The following is a 24,544-nucleotide window of genomic DNA, read 5'->3' as shown; positions in this document are numbered from 1 at the left end:
GTCGTTCATGAGTGAGAATCGGTCGCCCCTGGAACACTGGCCCCAGTCTGTTGGTTTGCTTCAGCTCATATCAAGACAGAGTGGGTGATTGATGGTCATGTAGTTGATTGAAACTGTGAATCAACCCACAATGGACGACAGAGAGAGGACAGTTGTCACCCATTATAACCTGCCGACCGCCTATCCGACTGAATGGCCCAAGGAACTTGATGATAGTGACGATGATGATGACGGACCTGACGCTATCGGGGTCAGACGCTCCAGATCGCGCTACTCGGCATTAGAGAGAACGACCAGCGAAAGGAAGAGTCTTATTCCAGGGTCGCAGCAAACCAAAGACGGCCGAGCGAACTTGGTTTCCAAGGACGAGCAGGATGCCCTGGGAGCTCATCAAAGTGTTATGAACACGTTGAGGAGAGCGGGGATGAAAGTGGACGACGATTCGCGCTTACGAAACAAGTTCATGCTTTCTTCTACAACATTTTCTCCTGGAATGTTTCTGTCAGTAACTCATCGTGAGGCATCCACAGAGGATCTTTTACGAGGCTTGGAATACTTGACCCGATCTATCGACCAAAAGTCATCGTCCCTGAAAGCCCTTGTGGAGACCAACTTCGAGCGCTTCGTGCGTGCCAAAGCTACCATCGACAATGTATACACTGAAATGCGGAATCAAGGTGTGGAACCCGTCGAACAACCTGGTCCGACCTCGCCCAGACATTCTCGACGCACCAGTGGTATACACTTCCGGAACATTAGCAGTGGCAGTGCGGCTGGTATGTCTGCGCCACCTCCAAAACCGAGCAAGAACGCACTGCGAAAGGAGACGGATTATGGTGTTCAGGGCATCAGAGTTCCGTTGCTGGAGGTGTCGCAGAAAGCACAAGATGTCTGGGGTCCTGCTCTAGGAGGTAAAGAACGTGAGAACAACCTCAAAGCGATTGCAGATGCCGTGACCAAGGATCGAATGTTATATGAGCTTGGCTCAGATCTCAACTATGCTATTAAACAGAAGGACTATGACAAAGCTGTCGAGCTCTATGATGCCGCCAGACGGTATGTCGCCGATGCAAAAACCCTCAGCGATGGAGTGGTACAGTACGGTCGCACTCTTTCAGATGAAGAAGTTCACAGAATTTTGGCAATTGGGCGCATGTGGACAGATGCAGAAGAACAAGTCAAAGCCCTTAAACGAGATATCTGGCGAAAATTGTCCAACGTTTCTTCAACAAGCCCGCTTCCGGGGGCATCACAGGCTGAAGAGCACATGGAGCTGATCTGTGTGTTGTTACACCTTGGGGTAGAAGAATCCCCGATTTGGGTTTTCCTGTTAAGTCGGTATGATTATCTCAAGAACAAAATAGCTGCAGTGGTGGAACGTTCGAAGATCGAGATCGAGATTCTGCGACGGCGTCTCGCCGCTGGCAATGCACCTTCGTCCGATGTTGTGGCCACGTTCCTGCGACAAGCGTCCAAGGATCGGCCTGAAGCTCTTGATACCGATGACGTTATCGACTTCTGGCATTGTATCCAAAACTATCTGACCAAAATGCTTTCCGTGTCGAATGGCCTGCTGGGAGAAGTTGTGGACTTCTGGGAGTCAGCGCAATCCTTTCTCGATTCGACCAAGCAGAATAATCTACCCTCTGGATGGGACGGAGAGAGCAGGAAACATCACACACTGTCGGAATCAGATGCCAGCGCCCTGCGTAGTGGGCTTGTTGAATTGATTGGCCAACTCAGAGATGCTGTATTTTCGCTCTTCGCAGACCCTCCCACTGAGGACATTTCATCTTTGTTCTCGCCAGCGCCAGGCTCCGCTGCTACGCCGACAACGCCATTAACTGGTTCTGCCTTTTCGCCCACTGATGGACGGATCGGCAGGCTTGATCCTCAAAACCTACCAGCGGCCGCTGCAAAGAAGGGGGAACCGTGGGAAGACTTTGCGTTCTGGCCTCCTCACTCGAACGCACTCAGTGCGGTGCATTATCTGGAGAAGATTCTTGCGCTTGTGGGGGCTGCTGCCAACGAAATGGCGTCTCTTGGCCCAGTCAACAGCAGCGCATCATATGAGAAGATCAAAGTCATGATCAGTGGGGCACGGGAGAGATGCATGCGTGCGGTCTGCGAAGCTTGGAGTAAGGATGCTGAGAGCTGCAAGTCTCTTGAGGATTGGGTCAGAGCACCAGAAAAGCGAGACCAAACACGTATGCCAGGATATTTCGAAGCTTTCGAGAGAAAGGTCCTGCTCGGCATGCAGCAGGTCTTGTATTTCTCGAATACGAACACCAAGCCAGGGAGCCGGGATATCATCACGCCACCGTCTACGAAACTATTGCAGATGGTTCGTACGCAGTTCGTCAGCAGTGTCTACAAAGCTGTCAGTGGCATGCTAGAAAACGCAGAAGCTTCGCGACAAGGAGATGAGGATGACTGGGTCTTGGTGACAAGCCTTGACAGTATAACGAATGGCGCAGTCCCCAACGAGACCGTCACACAAAATGCAATCAACGCGTCGAGCAGGAATGTCCGCATGCTCCTCACCATGTCGAACCTCAAAGCCTTGCGCAACGAGCATGTCCCCTCTCTCATTCAAGTCTTTGAGTCATCGTTTTCGGTCAAACTAGCCGAAGAGTCCAAGACGATTAGAGATGTCTTTGGTCAGATTGACGCGAAGCTCTTCCATTCCTACACGCGGCCAATGGTCGCGGCCTTGACCAAGATCATCAAAGAAGGTATTAATACTCCCGACTGGGCCCCCAAAACGTCTCGACCCGACCAGGTCAGGCCGTATGTCTACGCTGCTCTCATGACGCTCGTGATGGTGCACACGGAAGTATCAACAACGGTCTCTAGCACAGGGTCGAGCAGCCCCTTGCTGAGTGAAATATTATCCTATCTTGTCGAGAATATCTCACAAGCTCTGCTTGACGGTTTCAAAGAGCGGAAGCCTAATACTTATACCCTCCCAGCTCTGATGCAGGCGACTCTAGACACTGAATTCATAGCTCAAACGATGAGTCAATATGCCACGGCCAAAGCTAGCGAAGTGCAGGGACAAATATACACGGAGCTGGACAAGCGAACCACAAATGAAGCGCGAACTAGGCTGCAGCAGGAGTTGGGCGACATGCGAGTCGTGCTCAAGAAACTCCGGGAAGGAAGTAGAAATAGTTTTGGTTGTTTCAAGAAACAAAGGCCCTCGGATAAGGATCGCGGTCGACCCGAGAGGAAAGCCACTGGAACATGAGACTTGTTAGACATCTCTCGAGTCAATGGATGGATAGATCATCTTCCTCTTCGTCCCCTTCTGCCTCTGCCTCTCCTTCCGCCTCGGCCCCCTCTCGTAGATCCTTTTTTCTCCTCTGGCTCTTCCTCTTCCTCACTTTCCTCGTCATCCCCGGTGGCCTGCTCGTCTTCTTCCTCATCAGCTGCGTCATCCATGGTCTGATCCTCATCCGCCGCACTGTTTGCTTTACTCGTTCGCCTGCTACTTCGGTCCGTCTCAACTTCATTCTGCAACCGTGAAGACCGTCCTCGGCGGGTCTTGCGTCCTCCTCTGGCTGAGCCTGCTGGGATCGGGCTTGACCGTGGCTCATCTGTGTCGGCGACCGTGCTTCCCCTTCTCGACCATTCGGGGCTCTGTGTGCCATCGGGCGCAAGGCGCTTCTGCCACATCATCTCCTCAAAATCCTCCCTCGGCAGTTCGAAATCCCTGAAATACAGTGTCTCGTTCTCGGGGTCGTCGGAAATATCGACCGTGGCATTCTCACGTTCGTCTAACTTGGGCAGATCGTATAACGTGGAGAGTTTGGCCCATATTCCGGCTATTGTAGTATGCGGATCCTCGGCACTAGTCACGTTTTGTGACAGGAGATGGTCTCGTATTGCGATCATTCGAAAGTGTTTATGAATGCCAACAGGTTTCCACCGGACAATAGCGTGCAGCAGTGCTGACTCTTGTTCGTCTGTCCATAACGAGGGCCAGAGACTAGGGTCAACGGTCTCTGTTACTGTTGTCGTCATGATTCTCCGAGCAGTTGGTCTGGTAGTCGCCTTTGGATCACTGTTTGTTCGTCTCAATAAAGAAGTCTGTCTGGCGAAGTTCCGTGTATTGGGGCGTCGAGTTCTTCTCGATCTCTAGTCGTGCTGTCCCTCGCGCGCCATATTTGGTTGCTTCTGAATCTTACGTTGTATTTGTACAGAATCGTTCCTCGATCAAACAGAGTTTTTGAGCTGGCTGTCGTTAACATTGATACTGTCATGCGAATCTTCAAACGCTTCTTTCCAGACGTCCGAGATAGTCCAGAAAACTCGCCGCTTTTGGTTATTTTCATCGACGCGTTGCGCGTCGAGAATGAGTGCAAAGTGCGGAACACACATGAATGTTGGAGACAAATATGTGGTGGTGAAGCCGATTCAATCCTCAACGTTGCGCGCACCTTATACCGCTCACAGCCAATATGGTTGAAGAATACTCGCTATGGCACTTCCCGTCCTCTACGATCCCTTTTCGAGCGATGTTATCAACGTTATCCCTCCGCTCGGAGCGAGCGCGGAAGGCGTCTGGGATGGCTTCCAGTTCAATAGCAAACTCGAGAGTGGACTCCTTCGGCTGACTGAGACAAATTCAGAAGTACCAGACCTCAAGACCGACATTCTGCGGTTGCAATTGGAAGATGTGCCATTACCGGATCTATCACCGCCAATTTCCCAGATTACCTCCGAAGACGAAGCCGATGCAGTTCGCGAGCAAGAGACAGACAGTACTGAGGACAATGTCGCACATCTGTGGGCACTGCCAGATGTGACAAGAAGAAAAAAAATCACGGAGCTTCTATCATGGGACACATTCTTGGACAGACATCATTCAGAACCGGTGTCTGGCTATCTGAGCGAAGCAGGCCCACGTACTTTCAGTTCCGTCCTTAGTACCAGCCATTCGGCCACATCCCTGAGAGCGTTGAAGCCAGATGTATTGCTCAATGCTTTTTATCAGCTGGGCATGGGGAGAAGCTCTGCCGTCTTCGTCTGGGATGTAAAGAAGCGCAGGTTCAGAAAGGAAGTGGGTAATCTTGTGGCATTTGGGTACAGCTCTCAGCTGCTGGAAGACATTTTCGAGACAGTTTCTCGTGTCGGTGTCTCCACGAAGATCATATCTGAGACATGTACCTCTTTCACAGGCCGTGGCTCTCCCTGTCGAATCGCATTTCTGGCTTCAATCCGAGCTGCTTTGCATACCGTTCACGAACACCTGGAGATTACAAGATCTGAAATCACGACTATGGTACGACTCAAATCTATCATGACGAAAGTTGAAATCTTGGTTACAGTGCTGAAACAATGTATCGATCTCATTCAAACCTATAAGACCGACGATGGTCTCTTGACCGCTTTAATGACGCATTGGACGACTGTGTCCTCCTACGACTCTGCCGTGGTGGGAGTGCTACGCTCAATATTATCCAGATCGTTTCAGCCAACACTGGCAAGACTTAGTGCCGAAGTCGGAATTAGCTCTCCTGGGCTGACCGACGACGATTTATCCCTCGAGCGGATCTCAGAGAGCGATCATATGTGGACATCAGTCTTACCGACAGCGATGGCAGGGGTGATTCTTGAGACACAAGAGAGTCTACGACTTTTGAGATTGTATAATCCACTTTGTCCAGCGTTGTCCACTTCAGAATACGGAAACTCGAAGCTCTCTACTCTTGAAGTCGTCTACACATTCAATGGCCTCTCTATCCTACACAACCGTGCCTCTACATATGAAGAAGTGCGGAAATTGTCAATCACTTCGGCTGGTTCTTCCATATCCACGAGCTTGCTAGTGACTCCAGCGACAGAAAGTTTCGAGCTGGGTGAGCTCTCCATCGAAAAGTCTAAACCTGGAGATCCTTTCCAGTTTGATAACAACCTCTTCGTCGAGAGTGTTGACGCGATAAGAGGTATTAATCACGATGATCTGCACAGTTCCGTCTTGTCATATTTGAGGGAGTCTGACCATGACGATAATCCTCTCCAAATTGACATCGAGCAAGCTCTGCCTCTTTCCGTCAGCCCTCTTCTATCAGCGCAACATCGGGTGCTGTCTTATGCCGTACTTGAGTTACTCTTTCAGCAGTACGATCTTATCGGACATATAAACCTTCAATGTCAATTTCATTTTATGGGCAACTCATCATTCAGTTCACGACTAGGCACGGCACTCTTCGACCCTGAACAGAACACTGGCGAAACTCGGAGAAGGACGGGGACGGCTACTGGACTACGACTGCAGGCTCGAGATACATGGCCCCCTGCGAGCTCCGAGTTGAGATTGGTGCTTATGAGCATTTTATCAGACAGTCTGTCCACGACTCCGGGGCACAATCTTGAGGATTCGATCTCATTCGCTATCCGAGACATGCCCGTCGAAGAGCTTGAGAGATGTCGAGACGCGAATTCAATCTATGCGCTTGACTTTCTCAGGCTACAGTACAAGCCGCACAATGATGTTTTGGGAACAGTGCTTACGACACAAATTCTAGACAAATACGACCGTGTATTTCAACTGCTCTTGCGTGTGTTAAGACTACACAAATTAACAGAAACCATGCTTCGAGATGGCGACTGTATTTCCGGTGGTGACCGTAAACTAGTTTTTGAAATGCATCATTTGGTCACAACGCTGGCGGATCATTACCACGGCACTGTGATTCGGGTAAATTGGCGGAAATTTGAGACCGTTTTGCGGGAAGTCAGGGCTCATATCGATAAAAAGGACTATGAAACGACCTTGAGGGCCGTCAAAAGTCAAGATTATTTGCGTGCTCTACACGAACGGACCCTCGACAATATCTTGTACGGATTGTTTTTGAGGAGGAAACAATCAAAGATACAGGAGCGGCTTGAACATCTCTTTTCGACCATTCTGGCATTCGCTGCCCATGGACGTAAAGAGCAGACCGTACGGGAGAGGACCACAACAGATTCCCCTGACAAGGTATTCCGAGCACAATTCACACAAGGCGTCAGGTGCCTCATGACCACCCTGCGTGCTTCGGATCAGAAAGAGATTTCTGCGTCATACGGTCACGGTTCTGGTTTGGATGATGATGACGATGACGACGATGATGGGGACGAAAATATAAATTTATCAGAACGCCTCCTTCTGAGGCTGGACATGTTTGGGTATTGGGATGGAATGGGACGAACGAAGGGGATGTCGCATCTTGACTTTGTCATAAGGTCCTAGGAGATGACATGTGTGTATAAGATACACTGCAGAAATAGTAATGAGTCGACGAATGAGTTGAGCACTTTGGGAGGGTTTTTTCCCTCGTACATTGTTGACTCGAGGGTTCGTTCTTCACCTGAACCCTGCATGGCCACGTACAAGGGGGTAACATGAACGGGCTGGCACCCCCCCCCCCGGGTCAGGCCCCACTTTGTTGATTTCCTAGCAAAAAAGCCCTCATCATATTCCTATTCCTCTACCAACGAGTGTGGCCTCCATTGGCATCGATCACAGCCTGACAACACGCTGGCATGCTCTCTATATATTTCATATGGTCATCCGGAGCCAGTTTATTCCATTCCTCGCATAGATATTGTTGAACCTCCGCCTCAGTCTTTAGAAAACGCTTGCTAATCCTATATTTTAGGAGTCGCCAGATATTCTCTATAGGGTTAAGATCTAGTGAGTGCGCCAGCTAAACCATGCGAATAAAACCATAATAGGCATAATAGGCTAATATGAACTTGGAGATATGGATAGACCCATTATCCTCCATTAAAATGCTTCTCATGAAGCTAACTTCTCGTTCCATATCCTTTAAGTGAGTATAAAAATGAGGTAAGACCTTATCATAATAAACACGAGATAAAACCTTGCTCTAGGCTCTATTCATGATAATAAAAGGTCCTTTTTATACTCTTAATATACCTACGTACACCATGGTAGGCTGGTAGCATATTTCCTATCCTTAGAGAACTTAGGGACTAGACAAGATAGATTATATTTTTTTCTCTACCTTACGTGTGATATAGACCTTACAAAAACCTCCTATTATAAAGAACACTGTATCTATTTATAGTACTTATTTTTATATATTTATATTTCATGTTTTATGCTGTTCAGCCCATTACAATCGCGTAGCCATATACTAAGGTGTGAGAAAGGGCTTTTCCTACGCTGTCTAACACTGATATTATTCTCTCTCAAACGCGGTAGTGAGTGAGCATCAACAGGCATCAATTCCTTCTAGTTATGCTATTTCCTCATAGCATAGACGTCAATAATAGGCATTAAGGGTTACTCATTCAATTAATCGTCGACACTTTCTCATTATCAGCTTAAACCTGCGTTTGATAGGGCGTGTGAGAGTACAATAGCGTGATTTAATCACGTTCATGTTGCCCCCTTGTATGCCAGGCCGTACTTCGTATGAACCGACAAAATGGAGGCGGGGTCATAAAAAGCGTACAGTATGGATGGGTGGGATTTCGCAAATGATCGTACACGAGAGGTGCTAACTTTGAAGCGCCCTAAAGAAATTCGTCTTGCCTCTGCGGACATTATTATCATCAACATCGTTATTCTAGCATGTATTGAGCGTCATGTCAAAATATGCGTGCAAGAAGCATGGATGTGATTTTCAGACCAGCATACCCAGCAATAGTGATGCAACCAACCGCAATCAGGAGTGTGTTGCGATACTTTCGCTCGACGCTTGTCTCTCTGGCTTTGACTTCGTCATCGCCACCTCTCGCCGTGAGGACATTGTAGTCGGGAATGTATTTGAAGTCGAACACGGTTTCCCGGCCCAACCCGAACTTGCCCTCGACGATGATGGTCCAGAACACGTTGCGCAATGCCTTGACCTTCCGTCGATCCAGCGCCGGTATGGACCTGTACAGATAGCACACGGACATGAAAAACAGACACTGTCCCGCCATGAGCGCCCAGTACCACGCCGACGGACGACCGATGCCCAGAGCGTCGCACAGGTCACTCCCGTTGAGCCAGCGGGCGTTGACTTCGAGGAACGAGCGCGACGCGTATGTAGGGGGTTGATTTTCCAGACAGCGAATGACATTCGCGGCCAGGATCTTGGAAGTGTCGGTCGGGTTGATCTCGTTCATCAGCAGCGACTCCATCATCGCCTTGGCTCTCGCGGGCGTCTCGAACCATTCGGTCGGGGTGCCCATGTAGTGTGCGATCAACCGCCAGAGGGCGATGTAGTCGACCACTTCTTGCTCGCGGAGCCATATCCCCTGCCGGGGCAAGGACAGCCAGATGATGGTGCCCGAGAAGGTCCCGATCGTGGCGATGCAGTCCAGGTCGTTGATGGGGATGCCGTACTTTTCAACACTGTAGTAGTCGGGCCTTGTCTCGGCGAGCTTCATGATTCGGTGTCTGACTGCCGCATGCAACAGTCGAACTCGAAGACTCGACGCGAAGCCAATGCCTCCCGGCTGGATCGAATCGACCGACCTCGTGCATTCGAGAATGTGTTGGGTCGTTTCGAAGAGCCGGTGGCGGGCGACTTTGACCGAGAATCCACCTGTTCTGGCAAGGACTTCGACGACCCGGTTGGCACCCATGCCTCCCAGGAGTGACTGAAAGGCCAGACCGGTCAAGGTGGCACCTCCGTAGCGATAAAAGACGTCCTGACCACGGGCGATTTGTTCCCAGTCGACCCAATCCGGGACAGTCGTTGCTTCGTTCCATAGTTGCTGGAGCTTTGCGTGCTTGTCCTTGTTGTCTCTTAGAAGTAAGTATAGGTCCCTCTTGGTGGGTTTGGACTGGTTTGACTTTGAGTCGCCGTCTTTGCCTGCTTTTTCTGCATCTGCTCGTGCCGTTGGTACGACATCGTCTGCTCTGTTTGCCGGCGGATCCAGCTGATTCAAAATCTGGTAGCATTCTTCACCCAACACATCGTAGGTGTGTTTCATAGGATGGGCTTGCTCGGCTGTAAGATGTTCCGAGGTCAACTGAAATGTGTAGCCCCAGCACGTCCGAGTATTCTCGTCCCTTCGCCGGAATGGATTGGGCCACGCCATTTTCTTTCAGGAAGTGAGTCCTCTCTTTGATGGCGGCAACCTGCCTCGAGATGATAGAAGGACAACATCTTGTGGAAGGCGATATAGCCGTCACCTTATCCTTTTAGTGGATGGTGTTGATGTCAACGAAGCGTCACGAGTCAAGTTTCGCTTAGATGCGGCGATTCGGCTAGTCATGATGCAAATCATCCGAACAACAAATTAATCGCCTGCGCCCAAATGATTGTAGTTCTGCATCTCGCATTCTGTATTCTCCAGAGTCCTGAGGATTGATGCTACTGTCGAACGTGTAGCACAGACTGTAAGATTCTGGCATCATGGTTTTCAGTAGCAAATCCAGCAGTATCGTTTTACACACCATCCGTTGCAGGACACCGTCTTCGCCTATCCTCACTTTCAAGTCGTCAATATCCTCAGCATCGACTCCCTTTCTCCGCAACTCATCTGCGTCTTCTGTTTTTGCACCTAATCGGACTGGCCATGTATCAAAGAGGCGGAGGCTGTCATCTTCTCGTACAGCAGCTGCATCACTCGATCACCGACAACTAGAAGAGTCTGGATCTGGGCTAGGCTCAAGGTTCAGCTGTGGGAATGCTGGGCAATCTGGCTCTGGAATCTCGCCGTCCTCGGAAACCCGCGGGCAGTCTCAGCAGCTTCAAGAAGATTTCATTGAGATGTCGTTACAAGACAAGCCTAGATCTCAAGATTCTGGCTCGGCAAGCGCGAGAGGCCACAAGAAGGAAGGAAAAAGACGGGTGGAATTGAGAGAGTTGGTCGATCCTAGAAAACAAAAGTCAGAACCATGGCAAATACAAAAAGACGCTCTGAAGAAGAAGTTTGGTGAAGGAGGATGGAATCCAAGAAAGAGATTGTCTCCAGACACTATGGAAGGCATCCGCAGTCTTCATGAACAGGATCCAGAAAGATACTCTACACCGCTATTAGCAGAGCATTTCAAAGTGTCACCGGAAGCCATTCGTCGTATCCTCAAGAGTAAATGGCGGCCATCTGAAAAGGAAATGGAGAAGAAAAGGGAACGATGGGCCAAGAGGCATGACCGGATCTGGGACCAGCAGGCAGAATTAGGCCTGAGGCCAAAGAGGAGAAAGGAGAGACCACAGGAGGATCCTGATGAATTCGAAGAGAACCTGAGAGCGAAGGAAATGCTGGATAATGCGAGGAGTGCTTGATTCAGCAATAAACTCCCGCTTTGTTCATTGCGTTGAACGAAAGAACATAAGCTAATTCTGTTGTGCTGTAAGTACATTTGACGACATCTGTCTGTCTTTCCGTTTGTCTCTTTGCGTGAGCCCATGCTGCTACCAAGCAAGCATTTATCTTGTGATTTCTGTGTCATACTCCCACACTGATGCATGTTGCCATTCTTTCTTGATACACTTTCTCCGAGTACACATTCACAATTGCAAAGTGTATAATGGTCAACTTATGCCTCTTCATAAAGCTCTTTCTTGTATCTTATCCCACGCGAGCACCATGTACCCTCCTCAGCCTGTCACGCATTCCTGACCGATGGCTCAATTGCGTTGGTTGCAGTGGTGCGTGAGGACACGCAGATTCTTGTCGACAATTGTTGCCACCTCAGTCAGCCACGCTTTACGCAAGCTCGTTGGCACCCGAACCTTGAAGGCGGTGGAGGTAGAACATGCAGGAGACGAGCCAGGTCAAGGCCAGAGCATGTGGTACTTCCAGCCACCACGACTCGCGCGTCCACTTGATGGTCTTGTACTTCTCAGCTGCGCGCCAAACCTTCAACTCTGCATTATACACCATGCAGTCACGGCGTTTTGGCATTGTTGGTGGATAGATGGTATAGACGATGGGAGTCAGGTACAAAGGTGCCACCTCGATGATGCACATGCCCGGGAATCCGATTCGAGCCATGATTCGATGCCAGAAATTTGGCGAGGGATTCCGCACCTCGAGAACCAGGACAACGACGATGGCAATCACGTACACGACGGCAACGACTCCGTGATACAAAATGCCCTCATGACGTTGGATGCCGAAAAGACGCTCTTTGGGTTCTTTAGGCCGTTTTTCAACATATCGTTCCTTGATGCCAGTGGAGGATTTGTCGGCGCCACTGATTTCAAACCCAAGCTTCTTGCCCCAGCCCAAGAAGCCAAAGGGGATCAGAGTTTGTATAGCATCCCGGGAGAAGTGGTTGGCAAGCCAGACGTTTGTCGCTTGGCGTCTTCTCAAGTTCCAGAAGATACCATGGTGAATGGATTTCCAGTCCGACCACGTAGAAAAAAACCAGCGGAAGGCCAGAACCAAGATCACGTTGAGCAAGGAATGCGCGCGAGGAGTTGCAACGACTGGCCCGATCGTCATGGCGATGAAGCAAAGAAGGAGACCACCCAGTCTGCAGACAGTGTAAAACCATGGGCGAAGACAGTGATGAAACATGGCGAAGCGTTGCACAAAGGTAGCACCTCGGAGGCGTTCGTGGAAAGAGAATTTCAGTTTCCAAGAGTCACGGATATGGCCAGTCCACTACCCTCGTCAGTCATGTTCACACTGGCAATGTTCTATGTCACTCACCCAACGACGACGCTGTTTCAAATGACTGATGATGCAGTCAGGCTGGATGCCCCATTGAAGGACCTCATGGACGAGTGCAATCTTCCAACCTCTGCCGTGAAGCAACCAGCTGGTGATCAGATCCTCCGTAATGGAGAACTCGGGGAATCCACCAATGTCAAACCATGCATCATGTCGAATGATGAAACCACTGCCTGGGCACCAAGATGCATTGACGCTGTCACGAAGACCATCATCTGCGCCAGGGCCGGTCACATTTGCCTGATACAACGGGTCATTATCAGGGATGTTGTAGTGATGCTGTTGATTGTCAATTTATGCCATGGCTACGAGGAACATCAGGCCACTCACTTGTGCACATGTCACCATACCGACCCGGTCGTCGATCAAGATATGCGGAATGAGGACACGAAGAACGCTGGGTTCCGGAATCATATCAGCATCGAATACAGCTTTGAACTCAGCTGGCTTATCGAGTTTTCTGATGGCGGTGTTGAGGTTGCCAGCCTTGTATCCATGGTTCTCTTTTCCCTTCTTACGGGCCCAATAGTGAAGGTTGTGGTATTTTATCTTGATACCTTCACAAGCTTTCTTCAGCTTCATGTCCTTGCCATCATCGGAGAGGATGACTCGGAATCTGTCTCTGGGATAGTCGATCTGCAGGGCTGCTTTCACAGTGTCGAGGACGATGTCTCTTGGTTCACCACAAGAGACGATGAAGAGATCAACGAGCGGAACTTTATCACCCAGGAGGCGAAGGGTCGGACGTGGGATTTCGGATCGCTTGAAGCTAACAAGAAGTCTCCAAAGATTGTCGCCGATGGTTCCAACTGCGCACATGTCAGAGGTGTCTCTTCACAGAAGCTGTTAAAGGTCACTCACAGTGCTCGAAACATTGTCCGGTGAGGAACAACTTTGCAGCCAAGGTGTTTATGCCTGCTCTTGAACTCAAGCTGATGTTGTAATACAAAAGAGTGAGGTAGGTGAAGAGCTGAAACAAAGCAAGAACGCCGAATGCATTTGCAACATAAGAGATGGGCATCTTTGGCTTGTCTCCAAGTTGAACGATGTTATACTTAGGATGGTCCAGAGCCTTGAGTATACGGACTGCCTCTGGAGACGTGACATCCAGCTGGTAAGTGCCAGCGTCGGAGTCAGCCATGATTGGTGAGGTACTCAGACTGTATTCAAGGATATAGTCTCTGGGAGATGTAGGAAAGGATTTGAAGAGATATTCTAGGAAGAGAAAGTGTGATTGTGATGATCAAGGTTGATGAGGGAAGGGAATGAGTATGGAGATCGCTCAGAGTGACGGCAGCGTACTCCTACGATGTCCTCACGGACACGCAGACGATAGCCTGGGACAATCTGGAACGGTTTCAACGATGAGAAGAGAGTTACAAAGGACTTTTCTTGATGAATGTTTGATGAAAGGATGATGTTGGGAGGAGAGAAGGTTGAGGAGGGAAGGGAAGATCTGTGAAAGACAATTCACTGGGAAAGGCTGCTCTACATGGCTGGAATCACGAGGAGGGAAGGACAGCCGGCCATGCCTGCGCTCACCAGAGTATACCACTGGGACAGTCATTGCATTCAGTCGACAATACTGGTCATTGTTTTCTTTTTCTGGTTCTTTCCGGTTGTATTGACACTGGATTCTTCTGGCATTTCAGTCCTGTACTGCTTATTCATTTCAACAGTTCTCGAGAGACAATCCGGAAATCCTCCATGCTGTCCACCTACCCACGCCCTCAAGAAACCTGCCCTGCTGTTCTATTCTTCTCTAGACAATCACCCTCCTCGTCTGAAAGCTCACTGTACTTCAATTGAATCGTTATGGTTCCCGGCAGAGCATCGAGGACAGATTTCACTATGCTCCGGTGGCATATTCTGGAGGATACTCTGCTCGTGGAATCATTTTCTTACACCTTGCACAGGCAGCCCATCACCTCGAATAACCACGTGCACAGGACTCTCTCATGAACACCTTCATGTCTTCCCTTGATAGGGCTCTTGTGCAAAGTCATCCTCATCGCAAGCTACACTTAAGTCTAGCCCAGGATTGTGCAATACTCTTTCGTCAAGGCACATCGTTGCGATCGTCGGCCAGAAGAAGCATTCCAGGTCTTTGACAGAGAAAATGAACTGACTGCCACAGGATGTCTCTCAGCCTCACATGTCCGTCGAATGGCTTTGTCCATGAAATCTTCCTCAACGTCTCCTAGGATGCTTTGTCGAGGACAATGATGGGTGCTCTGTATCTCAATGTGACGCCAGAGATCTATTGATCCCCGTCGAGGAGTTCCAGCCTATGCACGAAAAATCTCACTCACATCCTCACATTTTTGCATGTGCGAAGCAGTGGCTGAATTTCTCTCCCTTCGCAAAGCTTCTTTCACAACAATTAGCAACGCTTGGTTACAACAGGTCATCAAAGAGAAGGAAACAGTATACAATCCCAGCACAAGACATGCTACCATGCACAATGAGGTAGAGAAAGATGATGGACACAAGGGACACAAGCCATACTACTAGTCCACAAGAAACTTCATTTGCTGCTAAAGAGTGGGAATATGCAGAACGCTTGTCACGAGGCATTTCACCAAGCTCTTCAAATATAATCATAAACGGCAATGGACCAGACATTCATCTATTGATTGCTCTATACGACATTAGGCGGGTCTTCAGGTCCGCGGGTCAGACAATATGGCTCCCCTTTTCTTCCTGGCCTTGCCGAGCCTGTCTCCGCTATTCTGACGCCGAGCCACAGCCTTGGCTTGGCGTGTTTGCAGAATAGCGGAAATTCCCATGAGCAAAAGCACTGATGGCGGTTTCACGAGGTTGCTCTGATTAATCCAGTATATCGTGTTGTTATTTCTGCTTCTGCGGAGTGAATGAATTGTAAACCTCATTTTCTGTAATATTTGTTTACATTTTGTGTTTGTACCATCACAACCATCCCAAGCAGCTTCGACAGAAATCAGCGAAAATGGTGAATCTCGCAAAGCGCATGCGAAACTTCCAACCAGTAAGTCCGATCTGGCTTGAAGACAGTGTTCTTTGCTAACAAAAACCAGAAAGTGAGTTCTGGGTTGACCTGACCCATCTTCTTCAAGCTCATTCTTTTCCAGCTATTAGCGGTTCAATATGGCAAAGGCGCAGCCGTCCTTCCTCCTCCTCCATCTCCTCAATTAACTCGACTTACCATGAGATTCCCACGGACCGAATGGTCTTTAAGCAACCAGGGTCCCAGAATGTTCGCGAAAGACAGCCTCCCACGACTGAAATACCACAATCCTACTTTACCTATAAGGGTCGAAGACACACAAAGCTCAACGTTAGAGCTAACGTTTGAGAGCGCCGATAAAGCCTCATTAGAAAAACTACAAAAACGAGATGACTCCGATAACCTGGAGGATGAATGGACTGAGATACAAACCAAACCACAAGAACCTGCTGATCAGGCCTCTACCTCAACATCAGTCCCCATCTTCACGAGGAATGGCATCCTGGGGCTGAAGGGCAAGCATTCAAGAGAAATCTGGAGATGGCTCGAACACAAGACGGCATGCAAGGATGTATCAATCACTCCACAGGACGATATTCTGAGACGAAAATTACAAGGAATCGCCCGCAAGTCTGCCGCAGATCGCATGCTCGTCAAGGCCGGCATGGACGCTCTCAGGAAGCAACAGGCAGAACTAAAGAAAGCAAGAGAAGCTGCGGAGAGATTGACTTCAGAAGCATAATACCTTGCGTGTAAAATAAAAAGTGGCCTCTACGGCTCATGGTTGCCTTCTGTACATTACAACATTGGTTCTAGTTGGTGATGGCTAGGGCACGATGACTGGCTCAACACATTTAGCATTGACCAGATATTCGAGAATCGAGATACCCAATTTTCTTCAAGCAAAGGCAGCTACTCAGCACTTTGAGGGAAGGTTTCAAAGGTCTCAGCCCATGGACACCAACAAATGTACGTTTTCTGATGGGTTCACCTCTCGCTATATCCGGCTTAGGAAATGTTCCCACTCAAATATCTTTTCCCTTCTCAACCACTCTAGGCGCTGCTTTGGTACGGGCGGCAGTCGTCATGCCAAAGTACAGCGACTACAGTCTTGAATGGGTGTTAACCATGACCCTTCACATCAAACATTGACGACCTCACGAAAATGCAGGTAAATCAGCTCAAATTGGTCGGACGGATATGGCGACTCCCCAATACATGGTCTCGGATGCGCTTGCGATGTTAGCACCGTTCCCTGGTTACAACACCCAATTTTGTTGACACATCACTTACTAGGATCAGTCACTTTACTCTAGTCAATCAACTTGCACGCTGCGAACCTCTCATCTTGCTCACTTGGATCAAACACCGTTCTCCAGTCACCCATATCCGGAAAACAGAACTACTCTGTTTGCCGTTGGTATTGGCAATCACGACGAGATATTTGCAATTATGACGAACTGTTTGAAATCACAACGAGCTGTTTGGAAAATATTGAGTCAAAAGACTGTTTGCGTCGCCTCCGATGGATTATATAAACTCGAGATTTCCCGACTATCCTCTGCTCAACTACCACTCCTCTTCGAACATCTTACAAAGCCTCAAGAACCTCAAAATCAAATCAATAACCAACCACTTTAAATCTATATCATACCACGCCCATCATGTCCAGCGGAGACAGTAAACCCAGTGGCAGCAACAGTCCTCCCCACGGAGGCACCAAGCCGAAGAACAGCAAGCCACCACCAAATCGACCCCCTCCCAGACCATAGGAGACCATAGGAGCCAAAACCGACTCCCGGCGTCTCTTCAATGAGGCCATGGCGTCAGACACAAATCGAGCTACATGGTGATTACCGGTGCTGAGACGTTCTTTTGATCTACCCTGTACGAGTGGAACTGGATTCATATTCTTTTCTGGGACGAAGACTTGGTGGGACGCGGACGCGACGAGGCGTGCTGGCCATCGAACTGATCGTCGGGGGGTCAGGCCAGGTCTTCTTTGGTCTGGCAAATTCCTAGGGCTGAGATATAGTCACTCTTTTGTTGTCTTGGTTGCATTGCCTGGAGCTGGATAGACGGTGGATGGTGGTATTTACAATAGGCAGCAATCCAAATTTTATTCCCCCATTTCTGCTCTGTCGCGAATGCATGCGTGAGATTCATTGCCCTCCAGCCGGGCTACATATTTCATAAATTCTACATTTGCTTGAAGAAGATAATCAGGTCTACAAGTTCCCCAGTGGAAAGCTCTTTCTCTCAAAGTATAGGAAAGAGCAACACTCAGAACGTGGACATGCGACGGGGGAGCAAAAGACGGGGGATGGTAGAATCCCAGATGACGAGGATTTTCGTTTACGTTCAAAGACATACCAAAGGCCGGCCTTGTCTCATTTCCAATCGTTGTGATTAGCTGTTGCCATCATACTTGCAGTTTGAAGAGGGTACTCTGGTCAACCTATCATGAGAGATCCATCAGCGTCGCAAGTCACTTTCGTGGCAACCAATCGGGTATCAAGAACTCCCACACACGCATATCCAAAGTCTTGATGATCACCACCCATACAGGATGTCCTCCAGGGGGCTTCCCTCACCTGGTTCGGTCCATGCCACCCTCCCATTCATGTCCGCCGCCTGACCGATGATTCCATGCCTCACTCCCCGAGCCCACCTCTGCATGTCCACCATCTCGAACGCCGGGGTCCACACGAGCGTCCGGGAGGAGGAGTTCATGCCTGGGTCGTGGCTGCACCACAACGGATCCACGCCGGGGATGTTTCGGCGTCGGATGATGCTCGTGTACCGCGTCGGTCTGCTTCTGCTGCGGCCGTCGTGGTGGATGTCGAACTTGTGAAAAACCCTGAGCCTCCATAAGGGGCCAGTTCAGCTCGGAATAGGGTGCGCCGGGAGTGTACATGGTCGGAGTGACTGTCATGATCGAGACACCGAAGTTGTAAGGTTCCGGACGAGGGAGAATGGGGATGGCCACCGTGCCGTACCCCCCGGTTGCAAGTCGATCGAGTCGCGGAAGAAAAGGGCGTCGGAACATCTATGGCTGGTGTTGATCGTTTCCGTGTTGAGGATCCACGGCGTGCAGTGTAAATTATTGGTCTGTGGTGACGACGACGACGACGGCGACGACGGAGGAGGGCGGAGGATCGTCGCTGAGGATGGTCGCGGCACTGACGGTCTCGCGTAGAAGTAGTTATCCATCCATGCCGATGAATCCTCAAACACCGGGGCAAGTGGTGATCGTGAGGTTGGTCGTGGCCGTCGGCGACCCCTTATTCCAGACTGACGAGGTTGTCGAGGATCACGACTGGATGGACGGGATGAGGGGAGTTGCACCCTCTCGTACTCAAAACCTGCTGGGAGGCGAGGAGCTCGATCTCCACCACCCCTAGGGCTCGTGAGTCGTGGCGAGGACATGCTGCGATATGTAGCTGATGATCCTGATCCTGATCCTGTGATGCAAGGGATTCAACGTATCGATACAAACAAGTCCACGGAGCAGCGGATGGGAGGAGATACGAAGAACAAACGTATATGTCATTTATAGTCCTCGGTCTGAACAGACAGAAAGGTCTCGCTGAAATACGATTAGAGTGACTCCTTGAACTTCCTGAAATTCTGTTTCTGGATGAGGGTGCTGCTTTCACTGATTACCCCTGATCCGCGTCGTTTATTAATCCTAGTGCTTCCATATCACAACTAGATGTAAGACATTAAACACAAACATGCACTGCCAGCTCACTTTGAGTCGGGTATATAGCGTGACAGTATTGACCTCGTCAGTGGCACAGCCATGATGGATAAAGCGTAGAAGTCGTCCGTCACAAAGCGTCCGCCTTCGAAAGCAGCTCCTTTCCTAAACGCTCTAGCAATGCTTTCGTGACATCTTTCGGTGAAGTTTCGAGAGTGACGCCCAAGTCGGTCGTGCCGTTGACCTTATTTTCACGCATCGTGTTGTTGTTTGAGTGATTCTTGAGGCAATTGAACCTTTCCAAGATCGTTTCCACGTCCCGTCGTCCCTCTTCATACGCCACAAGACCCATGTTTCCTGTTGTGGGGGATGAAGCATATGCCGAAGGTTTTAGATTGCGGAAGGTGATGCTAAGCGCAATGTCAAGGTGAGAGGCCTGTTCTGGAATAGCCTTGTCCTCCAGTAGAGGAGTTCGGTTGCTGGGGTTGGGCGATTCGCAGGTGAATTCTGACGCACTTGACAGAGACGACGTTGAAGTGTCGGACCCGGCGTAACTCAATCTCCTGGCTGTAATACCCTCGGGATGGGGAGGCCGGCTACCTTGCTTCTCGGCGTTTGAGCGCTCGAAATGTGGCACATGAGCGTACGACCAGAACGGCGGGACGAACAAAGACTCCCCAGCCTTCAAAACCGCAAGGTGAGGGCTTGTCCTTGGCGGAGGATGTAACGAATATCTCTGATCAGAGCCGGTATTGCTGAATACTCTCATGTTGCTGTGTACCGCTCCAGCGGCATATCCGATTTCGTTGAGGTCACCCGGTGGGAAAAGAACCAACTTCTTCGCCCCACGAACTTGCACCATGATCGTGGCCATCACGTCATGTTTGGGAAACGTGCTGATACCGTTCGAAACATGTAAAAGCGTGGAATGGACAAGAGGCTTGATGCAGCACATCTCTGTCGGTAGCCGAAAGTCGGATGCTAATTCTGGCAATTCATCTATCAAGTTCAGGGGCCGTAGTCCTTTTGCTGTTGCAGTGAGTCCATGAGGATAGAAATCCGATGATACAATGCTGATGTGTTGAAGGTGTTCGCGAAGCATTGCTCTGATGTCTTGAGATTTGGCATCGCCAACCTCTGATTCGGTGCTTATCTGTGGTTTGGAGGGTACTAGAAGACAGTCATGACCTTGAAGATACTGAAACGACCAGAGTCGAATGCATGCACCAAAATTGAGCATTGGCATAACGATAGGTCTTAGCCTTCGCAGTATGAGTTGGAATTCGCGCTGATCTTTAACCAAAGCTCTCTTGATGAGGAAACCATCTTGGTGGTGATCACCACCGTTGATACTGGGCTCTGAGCCGGCTCCAGGAAGGATGGAAGGTCGCGTTGGGACGATAACCCAATCGGCTGAGATACCAGCCTCCTTATCATGCAGGACCCATATACCTTTGTTGAAATAATTACCATAATGAAAACAGGTAACTCCTCCTCCAATGATGACGAACATGCCAGCCTGTGTTCTGTGGGTTGAGTGTCCGATCAAGATCGGTCGAGGGCAATCTGAGTCTCGGGTCGGTTCAAGAGAGGTAACGCGTAAGCTGAACTCTTTTCCTTCGTCGTGAAGAATAGAAAAACTGCCGGTCATCGACAGAATCTCGTATGTTTTGGGAATACAGCCGCCCTTTGCAATTCCTCCGATGATGAGTAGATTGTCTTGGACAAAGCCATAGGATGCGCCGAATCGTGAGAACCATGGGTAAGCACCAGCACTAGCGTCCAAGGCGTGAGACGGACGGAAAGAGATGCCCACTACGACGTTGTCGCGTATGACAAGCCTCCATCGCCAGAAGTCTTGACATATCACTCCATCCTGTCGCATTCCGCCAAAGAACAGACCGTGGTTAAAGCCCAAGCGAATGAAGTTTGGACCGAATCTAGGGACTGGCTGATTGATCAAAGCCCGAAGAACACGCCAGCCTCTGTTTGGCTCCCAGAGAAGTATGTCGGTCGCCACTTTTGCAGGTCCTGTCTTTCCACCCAAACAGACCGCACCGTAAAGATTATCAGGCAATGTGACAGGGACAACTCGGCATCGATAGCGAGGCTCCGGTAAGTCATGAATGCGATGCCACGTATTGCCTTTCTGTAACCAGCAGTCTTGGAGTGGTTGATTTGGTAATGCACGCCCTCCAACCAGAATGTTATCGCCATTATTCATGGCGGTGCACACATGACAGCAGCGAGCACCTACCTCAGGAGGCATAACTGTTGGCGTTTCATCCCGAAGATAGCGTGGCCTACACACTGCACTTGTCGCTCGGCATGAGGTAGGACCTTGTCCTCCATAGACTGCAATCGCATCCTGACCGGGTATTGGATAGGTGGAACCATGATGGCGCTCACAGAGGTCGCCTGGGGCTTTGCAGTAGCGGAAGGCTGTCAATTGTGAATCTGGGTTACACGGAGAGGAGGTTCTTGCAGATATGTCGGACGCGTCACTCGCATCAGAATTTCGACGTGAGATTATTCGCTGTGGCAGAAACGGATTGAATTGATTGTGAGCCACAACGAGACAGTGATGGCTAGCGTGGAGAGCAAATTCTTCCCAGGCGTCAAAAGGTTCGATGTAATCCAAGGCCATTCTCTGAGATGGTGATAAGAATCTCGAATCCGCCCATAACTCCCAAAGATTCTGGTACTCAATGTTAGGGAAACCCGCTTCGCGAAAGCGTTGGTTTTGGGTATTCTGTCCGTCGTATTCAAAAATCGATCGTAGGGGCGTACCCTGTTTGGCATAATAGCCAGTCATCTTCGCTGTAAATGCATTGTCAGGTTGATCGGGACTACGCGGCTCCAGGGCGCAAAAAGTCACGTCTGCAGGGTGTTAGTGTGATGCTAGACGTCAGCAATTGAGCTGGATTTTGAGCTCAACGTGGTGTAATTAATACCTCTCGAGAGACCAGAAGTCCATTGTATCAGAGCATTAGCATCATTTGTTCGCATAAAGCAGGTGCTATCCTCTGCTACACACAAAACCATGCAGTCTTCTAGATCCACGACGGATGTCAGTAGTCTGCCCAGTTTTCGGAGATTCCGCAGGTCACAGCCAAGGGCCGAGTATTCCTGGCTATCGATCAAGATCTCGGGGCAGATGCCGCTCGAGCTGGCCATGACGGAGTGTAATAAGCCTTTCATCTCCGGGCGACTGAAAATAATCTCGCGTTTGGTTTCCATCAGGAGCTCGTAATCGACGTCAATGAACTTCGTGTTTGAGCATAGCGGCTTTTCACGAGCGAGCCATTGGAATGGCATTGGATCGCTGATATATCAGCATTTTCAACAAACCAGAAGGGATAGTGGCGTCAGGACTCACTATCCACAGCCCAGATTGATAATGACCTTTCTCTGGCCTGAGGGCTTCTCGAGAAATTGACGGACAACCCATTCTACCGCTCGCATTCGGAGCCAATATCCTCGATTGATTGCAGGAGAAGTCTGAAGAGCCTTTGTGGCAAAATGTTTATAGAAATGTGGCTCAGGCAAATATAATCGCTCGGTATTGGCTTTAAATGCGATTGTGGCATTATTTGTCTTGAGATTACCATCAGCTAATTACTCACTCGACCTTTTAGATTGATCTATAACACATACTGCCATCAAGAGTCCGGCATTCTTCTCAAGCTTGAGACCATCGTCGACGGCACGACTGGCCTCTTCAAAAGCTCCCATGTGGGCCGTGGTTCAATTTGCATTGCAGGCGGGAACGCCGGGACGATATTATCCAGCTCGGCGTGACTGTTGTGCATGAAAATGCTGCGCTCAGGCTGTTGATATCAGCGTGAACATATAACGGATATCAAAAGGCGTTCCCATGCGTAGCAGGCATGGAAAGAGTCAATCACGACCAAATCTGGAGAATGAGTCAAGTGGCGACACCGACAAGAAAAGTCTTTTTGCACAACCGTATTTAATATGCTACGGCAGAGTAAATAGCCAATTAGCGTGTTTCCACTTCGTACTCGCATCGACACCTTGTTCTGACCCAAACTCTGATTCCATTTCCATTCGTTTCTTTAAGAATGCGATCCTGCTCGGTGAATGATGCTAGTCGATGAATGAGTGGTCTCCAATTGGCCACTTATCAGTGACTAATAATCAACTTGAGAAGTCGCATTGCATTTGATCCACGAGGGAAAACGCAGTCCTAGCGCTACCGAACAACAAACACCATTTGGAACACGAGGCAGCTTCGATAGGGCTGGTCTTTGCATTTCTCGAGGAGTTCTGGAGAAATGAAAAGGACGACGCATTTCGTGATGGAGGCTATAAACTAGCTCAACCAACCCGGCGAATGGTTCTTGAGTTTGCGGGACGAGGTGGCTGTCTGGAATTGGCAGAGCTCAGTAAAGTCCACTAGGGTGATGGCTGTTCCCTTTAGAAATCACGGCCAGCCTCTGGTGGATACACTCTTGATGAAAGGAGGGGATCTTTGACAAAAGCCCAAGGATGAGCGCGTGAAAGACTCCGACTCCGGCCACAGACATGGTTCAGAAAGCAACGCGCAAGCATGGGTTTTTCACTCGTAACTGACATATGCAAACAACACGGTCGAGCAGACATTGCTCTAGGAGACTCTTCCTCGCCACTCAACAACTGTCTGAAGCTCCAAGTTCTAGAGGATCGACAAAGACTGGCTGCCTTCACAACGAGAAAGTCAAGATTCCCGGCTTCCTCTATGTCTGATATGCCAAATTCTAAATGCCCGTCGAGTTGAGCTACCATCGACATCTCTTGCAATCGATTTCCTCTCTCTCACACACACATAAACACATTACGATCGTCGTTTGTTTGACCGGTATGAATTGGTGAGGTTACAATCATCATATTGCGCATTTCTGATACACCTGGTACACAGCAGGACCGCTGGATGACAACATTGGCTCATATGTTGGTGGGCTCGGCCATTCCATAATCGGACGACTTCAGACGGCATCACAGGCTGGAAACAGGTTCCGTTCAGCGTCCAGATTACTTGGGCTGTAGCAGAGGTAGAGCTAGAGCTAGTCCACCAGATATGCACATCTAGCACAAGACCTTGTCCAGTGATATGACCTCTCATGCTTTGCCAGAGTCCGAAAGCCCCCTTGCCTTGATCTTGATCCTCTGCCCGTTTCTCTATACCAACGATACCAAGCCAGACAACAGTATATGGT

General features: G+C 49.5%; 9 protein-coding genes across 10 annotated transcripts; 4 read left to right on the top strand and 5 right to left on the bottom strand.

The window, feature by feature from the left end:
• Window positions 1-49: 49 nt before the first annotated feature.
• Window positions 50-3,296, top strand: PV06_03830 (uncharacterized protein). The gene has a single exon (XM_016404649.1). It carries the CDS (start codon window positions 131-133, stop codon window positions 3,248-3,250), a length of 3,120 nt encoding a protein of 1,039 aa, XP_016265654.1. The 5' UTR covers window positions 50-130; the 3' UTR covers window positions 3,251-3,296.
• PV06_03829 (uncharacterized protein) lies at window positions 3,190-4,224 on the bottom strand. The gene has a single exon (XM_016404648.1). The coding sequence runs from the start codon at window positions 4,024-4,026 to the stop codon at window positions 3,289-3,291; it is 738 nt and encodes a 245-aa protein (XP_016265653.1). The 5' UTR covers window positions 4,027-4,224; the 3' UTR covers window positions 3,190-3,288.
• Window positions 4,225-4,408: 184 nt separating this feature from the next.
• On the top strand, window positions 4,409-7,308 carry PV06_03828 (uncharacterized protein). The gene has a single exon (XM_016404647.1). The coding sequence runs from the start codon at window positions 4,484-4,486 to the stop codon at window positions 7,238-7,240; it is 2,757 nt and encodes a 918-aa protein (XP_016265652.1). The 5' UTR covers window positions 4,409-4,483; the 3' UTR covers window positions 7,241-7,308.
• Window positions 7,309-8,395: 1,087 nt separating this feature from the next.
• PV06_03827 (uncharacterized protein) lies at window positions 8,396-10,110 on the bottom strand. Its single transcript, XM_016404646.1, has one exon. The coding sequence runs from the start codon at window positions 10,048-10,050 to the stop codon at window positions 8,608-8,610; it is 1,443 nt and encodes a 480-aa protein (XP_016265651.1). The 5' UTR covers window positions 10,051-10,110; the 3' UTR covers window positions 8,396-8,607.
• Window positions 10,111-10,367: 257 nt separating this feature from the next.
• PV06_03826 (required for respiratory growth protein 9, mitochondrial) lies at window positions 10,368-11,240 on the top strand (the record flags this gene model as incomplete). Its single annotated transcript, XM_016404645.1, has 1 exon — window positions 10,368-11,240. One exon carries the CDS (start codon window positions 10,368-10,370, stop codon window positions 11,238-11,240), a length of 873 nt encoding a protein of 290 aa, XP_016265650.1.
• A 424-nt stretch (window positions 11,241-11,664) lies between these two features.
• PV06_03825 (uncharacterized protein) lies at window positions 11,665-13,777 on the bottom strand (the record flags this gene model as incomplete). Its single annotated transcript, XM_016404644.1, has 4 exons — window positions 11,665-12,567; window positions 12,616-12,915; window positions 12,967-13,445; window positions 13,498-13,777. 4 exons carry the CDS (start codon window positions 13,775-13,777, stop codon window positions 11,665-11,667), a joined length of 1,962 nt encoding a protein of 653 aa, XP_016265649.1.
• A 1,682-nt stretch (window positions 13,778-15,459) lies between these two features.
• PV06_03824 lies at window positions 15,460-17,745 on the top strand. Of its 2 annotated transcripts, XM_016404642.1 has the most exons (3): window positions 15,460-15,643; window positions 15,693-15,695; window positions 15,747-17,745. In XM_016404642.1, exons 1-3 carry the CDS (start codon window positions 15,605-15,607, stop codon window positions 16,362-16,364), a joined length of 660 nt encoding a protein of 219 aa, XP_016265647.1. In that variant the 5' UTR covers window positions 15,460-15,604; the 3' UTR covers window positions 16,365-17,745. The 2 variants fall into 2 exon arrangements, with proteins under 2 accessions (XP_016265647.1, XP_016265648.1); XM_016404643.1 differs by having other exon boundaries at window positions 15,693-17,745.
• A 255-nt stretch (window positions 17,746-18,000) lies between these two features.
• On the bottom strand, window positions 18,001-19,051 carry PV06_03823 (uncharacterized protein; the record flags this gene model as incomplete). The annotated part of the gene is made up of 2 exons (XM_016404641.1): window positions 18,001-18,550; window positions 18,622-19,051. The coding sequence occupies 2 exons, from the start codon at window positions 19,049-19,051 to the stop codon at window positions 18,213-18,215; spliced, it is 768 nt and encodes a 255-aa protein (XP_016265646.1). The 3' UTR covers window positions 18,001-18,212.
• Window positions 19,052-19,126: 75 nt separating this feature from the next.
• On the bottom strand, window positions 19,127-23,229 carry PV06_03822 (uncharacterized protein). The gene is made up of 4 exons (XM_016404640.1): window positions 22,983-23,229; window positions 22,705-22,922; window positions 22,280-22,650; window positions 19,127-22,205 (listed from the first exon to the last, which is right to left on the bottom strand). Exons 1-4 carry the CDS (start codon window positions 23,058-23,060, stop codon window positions 19,456-19,458), a joined length of 3,417 nt encoding a protein of 1,138 aa, XP_016265645.1. The 5' UTR covers window positions 23,061-23,229; the 3' UTR covers window positions 19,127-19,455.
• Between the last annotated feature and the right edge of the window lie 1,315 nt (window positions 23,230-24,544).

The sequence above is a fragment of the Exophiala oligosperma genome, assembly GCF_000835515.1.
Source record: "Exophiala oligosperma strain CBS 72588 unplaced genomic scaffold supercont1.3, whole genome shotgun sequence".
Classification (NCBI taxonomy): domain Eukaryota; kingdom Fungi; phylum Ascomycota; class Eurotiomycetes; order Chaetothyriales; family Herpotrichiellaceae; genus Exophiala; species Exophiala oligosperma.
This window is presented reverse-complemented; position numbering and strand designations above follow the sequence as displayed.